The 6534-nt window shown below is 50.3% G+C and overlaps 1 protein-coding gene across 4 annotated transcripts in view; it reads left to right on the top strand.

Moving 5' to 3' along the window:
- The first annotated feature begins 409 nt into the window (after window positions 1-409).
- The window catches only part of CACHD1 (cache domain containing 1), a 236091-nt gene continuing 229966 nt past the window's right edge, over window positions 410-6534 (top strand). For all 4 annotated transcript variants that reach the window (XM_025288542.3, XM_006059916.4, XR_006551869.2 and 1 more), the window contains exon 1: window positions 410-1214. In XM_025288542.3, the coding sequence (XP_025144327.1) occupies window positions 975-1214 (240 nt within the window). In that variant the 5' untranslated portion in view covers window positions 410-974. The remainder of the gene's footprint in view (window positions 1215-6534) is intronic.

Raw genomic sequence — 6534 nt, 5'->3', positions numbered from 1 at the left:
GATCTAACAAATGCTAGCTATTGTTACTGATAACACCGAAGAGGAGCAGTGGACCCACAAATGGCAGTCCCGTCCTTCACAAATCTCTGCCAGGCAGAAAGCCAGCGTCCTAGAACTTAAAGGGACTTTCGATGGTGGGATCCCGGAGTCCCTTCGCGGGGGCAGAGGTGGTGAGAGCTGGGGTGGGTAACTGTCCCCGGCAACCAGAAGGTTCCAGGGACCCCCACCCCGAGCAGGTCTGGTACCCGAGCCGAGAGCCTGTTCTCGGGCCCGCAGCGTCTCCAGGGGCCGGTTCTGAGGCGGGAGCCGGGCAGAGAGAGGAGGGGCGACCGGGGGAAAGTCCCCGCCTCTCTCCCCGCTTCCATAAATCACCGCAGCCGCGGCGGCTGCCGGGCCGGGAAGTGCACGGAGCCGGAGCGCAGCGTGGTGGCACCAGACACCTCCCTTTCCCCCGCCGCTGGCTTTCTTTCTTTCAGCTTTTTTTTTTTTTTAAACCTCTCCCTGCTCGCTCGGGTGGCTGCCCCAGCCTACCAAGCCCGATCGCCGCTCCTCCTCCCAGGCTGAAGCCGCCCGCCTTCGCCGCCGCCTCTCTCCGCTGGGACCCGCGGGAAGCGAAAGCTCCGCGGCTCGGCTTGTGAGCCCAGCGGCCACGCACCGGGTGCGGACGCCGCAGCTCTCGCAGCAGCCCGCCGCCTCGCGGGGGCAGCGCCGGCGCCGGGGTCCGGGACACTGCTGGGGCGGTTGCTTCCTCTCCTGCCGTGGCCGCCCGATCCCGCGATGGTGGCCGCCCGCGCTCCCGCGCCGTAACTGGGCGCCCCCCTAAGTTTAGGAGCTGCCGGGGCGCCTAGAAGCTGCTGCAGAAGGGCGAGAAAGTTTTGCGGGGTGCGCCGAGCGGGCCCTGGGCGCACCTCCCGGGGCTACCTCCCCGCTTCCCGGCTCCTGGAGCCCGTCGGCGGGGAGTCGGGGGAGGCGGCATGACCCGAGAGCCGGAGGAAGAGGAGGCGGCAGGGGCGGCCGCCCTGGCTCGCGGGGGTCGGGGCTCGCTTGGATGGATCGGGGCGCGGCGGCCGCCCCTCTGGCTGCTCTGCCTGGCCGTGGGCTGGCTGCTGGGGCCCGGGGCCGACGCCGAATTCTCTATCCTGGACGAGGCTCAAGTGCTGGCGAGCCAGATGCGGAGGCTGGCGGCGGAAGAGCTGGGGGTCGTCACTATGCAGGTAAGGGTCCCCCCCACCCCCACCCCTTGTGCCCGGGAGCTTGCCAGGCACATCCCGCCTCGCTCCTTTGCGCAGAGCCGTGTCCCATCCCCAGTACAGGTCACTTTAACCGAGCACCGACCTCGCCCGCATGCACAGAGCACCCTTTGCCCCGGACACCTCTGGCCTCTGCGTGGATCCCCTAACTACACACCAACTCCTTCCAAGTTCTTGGGTCCCCTTCTCTTTCTCCTGTGCAGAAGCCCCTGCCCTTTGCACAGGACCCATTTCCCATGCCCCTCCCCGAGCACCCCTCTATTATCTCGGCGAGGATTCTCACGTTCCTTCGCGCCTACTTTCCTAATTTGCACCAATTTCCCCAGCACTTTTTTTTTTTTTTTAAACCCCGCCGCCACCCCTACAAACTCCCCTTTTCCCTTTGTGTATCCATCCCAGGGCTGACGGTCCCGCCTGGCTCGGACGGTTTTCCGAGGCTTCCAATCTGTACCCCCTTGATCAGCTCTTCGGGTCCCCCCGACAGAGGCGCACGAATGGGCGCCCGGAGGGCCGTCACCGCCGCGTGCGCAGCTGCTCCAGGGCCACCTGGGCCCGCTGAGAGCGTCCGGGGAGTGAACTCCGCTCTCCCTCTCCCAGCCCGGGTGCCTTGGGGGAGGGGCCGGCCTCGTAGACTCTTGGTAGATTCCCGACTCGTGCTGTGTGGGGGACATTTTTTGTTGCTTTCCGCTGTTGTTGGTTGCGCGCTGTCCGAATGTTTTTGTTTTGTTTTGTGTATGCCTTTTGGTATGGGGTGGAGGAAAAAGCAAGCATAGGGAATAAGGTTCCCATTTCTCTAAATTGTTTACCAGGTCCGTCCTCCCGGGGAGGGGGTGGTGGTGGTGGTGCTAAAGAAATATTGCCCGAGGCCAGTAAGGAATCGTGAAGATGTTACTAATAACCAACAGTAGTAAAAAAAAAAAAAAAAAAATGCTAAACAGCAACCACCTGGAGATTCTATCTCGCCGTTATATTAACCTCTTTGGCCGGAAAGGCCCACTCGATTAGGAGAGGTTGAACTGACATTCCGAATCTGAAATATTTGCTGTAACATTTTTCTGTCAAGTAACCTCCTTCTCTTCCGTATTCGAACAATAATAATGGTGATGCATGTGGTTTACGAAAGAGCGAAGTTTCCAGGAACGTGTTCTCCGAAGAGGGTTCTGATTTCGATTCTACTGTGACCACCCTTCTACCTCCCATCGGGAGAGGTGTTTTAAAGTCACTTGGGATTCCGGTTTCTGATTTTTTTTTTCTTTACCCTCCCGCCCTAACCACCACCAGTCTCCTCCAAGGATGATACAGTTTTCCTAAAGTCAGTTCCACCGACCTTTACCGCTGTAGTGAAAGACTATTGGGTGGTTTGTTTTGTTTTAGGAGTGGATGGTTTGCCTGAAAGATAATTGTGTTTATGTGCAGACACCAGCCCTAAAGTGCAGCAGAGTCCGATTTTCCTTCATTTGCATAATAGTAGGCAAACTTTTAAGATACATCATTGAACTTTTCTATGCATATCTTTTAGGTTCAGATTGTTATAATTTTTTCCATATGCATGTTCTGATTTCTGATGATTGCTGACAGAGTTCTCAGGAGTCAAGTAACTTTTAGAGGAAATGAACTAAAATGATAGGGAAAAACTAGGATTTCTTTTTCCACTGATGAATGTTTCAATTCAGAGGACAAACAATTGTGTTCTTGCATAGAGACGCTCTTTTAATAAAGACATTTAATACATTACAGTTTTGGACAGTGATCTTAAGATTGGCAGGCATTTGTCACCTTCATCCCATCACTAGGGCTGGACAGGGGACCTTCGGGTCTCCCACCACCACCACCATATAAGTTAAGGACTAGCTTTTTCTAAGATGCTGACCGCAGTTTTACTGTTTCTCACCCAATCCTTGACAAAAGGTGAAATCGGATCCCAACACATTGTCTTTCAGGTAGGGATCCAAAACAAATGTAGTTTTAAAAGGCTTCCCTGTTGAAAGGGAGACACTTTAGAAGAAGAAGAAGAAAAAGCTCTGATCAGTGGGGGGTTTGTGCCCAAATGGCCCTTTATCTCCTCCAACTGGCCTCTTTCTAACACCTTTGCAACCTCATTGTGGAAGCTGGCCTCCTGGGGACAGGGTTTTGTCTGGCAAAATGTGAAGTGGCTTCTCTCCCTTTTTAAAAGGAGCAGCACATACTGTATTTAAATTCTTCTTCTTGAGCTGTACATTGATCTGCCACTTGCCTCCTTCTGGGAACATTGGGGGAAATCTCTTTTCAGTTTTGTTAGACTGCCAGCTTGGTTTTTTTTTGGGGGGGGGGGGGACACAGATATTTGTAAAATAAAATCTAAAGCAGGTTACATTTATTGCCCTTAAAGCAAGGTTGCAAGCCTCAAATATTCCTCTGTAAACCTCTGGGATTTGTTCAGTGGGTCTGAAATTATGTGGGTTTAGCTGTCTAAAGGGCAGATAATATAATCCCTCCTTGTGACATGTTGGCTATTATAGCCAATCTGTTGCTCTAAGACAGGTAGCCTCATGTGGGTGTTAAGGTGAGTGGGGTCAAAGTTCCATGCAAAGATATGAAGGCGTTGGAGAGAGGTATTCTCCCTTTGCAGGAAAAGAATGTCCTCTCTCAATTAAGGGATCGACTCTTTTCACTTGACCTTGGCATGCCAAGTACAGTGCAGACCTTTCAGGGCGGCATCTTCTTTGACAAGAAACTTTGTGTAGGTTCAGTTATGAATTAAAAACCCATTTCTAGACTTTTACGTCACTGCTGCTGAAATTCTCCAAAGACCATTTTTAATTTTGAGAAATTGCAAAGCCGCTTCCAAGGGGGAGGCCTGTTGTCACCTCTCACAAGACAGGCACAAGGAAGAATTTTACAAAAACAAAACCCAGAACTTCTTTCAGCACTGTAGTTTCCTGTGGCATGGTTTTTGTGCTGGCTGATGAAGAAAGTGTGAAAAGCAGCCTAGCTTAAAGATTTTCTTGGAAAGGTTTTTCTCATGGTGGCTGCCTGCTCATGGTTTTTTGTTGTGGTTCCTTTTTAGTAATGGACAAAGTTAAAAAAAAAAAAAATCTTTAAATGATTTGCACCAACTAATTTTGCCAGTGCCTTGGGAAAGTTGCCACTGAATACTGCCCCCCTGGCAGCAGGCCTCATACATCATGGGTAAAAGTCAAAAACCTAATCATCATCTCCTCAGGGGTCTGGTGGAGTGAAACCATGGACATTGAGATCTAGGGAGCAGAGAATGGCTGTGTTCAGGGAGCCTTGTTTCTGCTTTTTCATTCATGCAAAAAGTTTTTTTTTTGAATGAAGGAGCATTATGGAATGGAAAGTTTCCATATTGGAAACCTGGGTTCCAGCTCTGCCACTTAAGAAGTTAGGTGATCTTTGTCTGTAAAGGTGGCAATGATGATTCTTCCTGGAGATCTGCTCTGTGGACTTAATGAAAATAGTCCATGTGAAAGCACCTGTTGATGTGGAGCTGGGACTGGGAACTGTTGACAGATGTGGTGGTTCTTCAGCAAAGAGATTTCCTTAGAAGCTGACTGGGCACAGAGCACTATGCTAGCTGAGTGTTTGGTGGATTTAAAAGGAGATATTCCAACACAGCCCCTTAAGGAGTTTACAATTTGGAGGTGGAGGTAAGGTTGCACAGGTAAAACAGTTAAGCAACAATGCCTGCTCGTTAGAAGGCATATCTGGCTCTGGGAGCCATTTCACCAGGCACTTATAAGGCCCATTTAACATTATATGACAATACAGGCTTCCTAACAGCAAGGACCTGGCACATAGCCAGGATGCCCGCCTTGATGTTAATTCTAACTCAGCTCTGCTGAGCTGGGCATAGTCACTGTGAACTTGGCAGACACACCAGCAGGTTGGTCAGACAGCTGCTGTATGGGGCCTGGAAGGGGGATGGGTGGGGAGAATCCTTCCAATAGGGGCAGAACAAATGCCAGAAGTACAATCTGAGGAGCTTCACCTCAAATGGAAGGAAAGGAGGCAGCCAGGACAGAACTGATAGGCTCAGTAGTGGTGAGGTGTTGACTGAAAATATAGAGCAGTGTTGTAAATAGTGGCTGCAGCTGAAAGTGAAAGGGGAGGCCGACTTTGTATGCCCTAGAAAAGCATTAAGTTCATTGTTCATATTTGCATACATTCAACAAACTTTGGGGGAGACTTCTATTCTATGAAGGGCTTTGGGTTGGGCTTAAGCTAGGGATAGGGCTTCCCTGGTGGCTCAGAGGTTAAAGCGTCTGCCTGTAATGCAGAGACCTGGGTTCAATCCCTGGGTTGGGAAGATCCCCTGCAGAAGGAAATGGCAACCCACTCCAGTATTCTTTCCTGGAGAATCCCATGGACAGAGGAGCCTGGTGGGCTACAGTCCATGGGATCGCAAAGAGTCAGACACCACTGAGCGACTTCACTTTCACTTTAAGCTGGGGATAGAAGGTAAATAAGATCTTGTCTGTGCCCTGAAGCTCTCAACTGATGATGCAGACAGATACAAAAGGAGGTGTTTAGTGAGGGCCGGAGAAGTATTAGAAAGCAGTGGGCTAGTACCATGCAGAGAGGAACAGGGCATTATGGAAGTACAGCGGAGTGCTGCCAAGATTATCTGGTGAGGTCATGAAGTTGACTACTCCTCCTGCAGCTTTTTAAGTGATCTGCCACACAGAGGGCAGTCCTGAAAGCATCAGCAGCCTCAGACACTAAGGGGAACCAAATAAGCAGTTCTTCAGACATTTCTAAGGCCCCTTGGTGGTACTGGACAAGGGAGTTGCTATGTCTTAAATTCTTGATTAGTGGGGGTGACTGTAACTCTGTACCTCTGCATATGGCCCCATGTCTTATTTCTCTGGCCCTCAAACCTAGAGCTTCTGTGGTTATTTCACATCAACACCCTGGTGGCCCCACTATACCTTCATGCTGATTTACAGTGATGTTTAGATAAGGTTGGCATTTGCCCTCTAGTCATGTCAATCATACCAAGAATGGTATGTTTTAGGATGATTTGAATATGTACTTAGGCAATTGATAATATTTTAGGAATGGAAAAAAATGCAAATAATGTTATTTGATTCTATGCCCTGTGTGTAGTATACGCCCTAATGGGAAAGCTGCAGCCTTGTTTTCTTCTGAGATTGCTCATTTGGAGTAGAACAAAATTGACCATTGGTGGATGACTCTGAATTGAACTTGGTAAGAATAAGTGCAAAGAAACACATGTTGAATCACTTCTGAGGGACTCTCCCCAGTGTGCTTAGAATCAGTACTT

The sequence above is a fragment of the Bubalus bubalis genome, chromosome 6 (genome assembly GCF_019923935.1).
Source record: "Bubalus bubalis isolate 160015118507 breed Murrah chromosome 6, NDDB_SH_1, whole genome shotgun sequence".
NCBI classification, from domain to species: Eukaryota; Metazoa; Chordata; class Mammalia; order Artiodactyla; family Bovidae; genus Bubalus; species Bubalus bubalis.
Note: the sequence above shows the minus strand (reverse complement) of the source record. Positions and strands in the feature narration are given on the sequence as shown.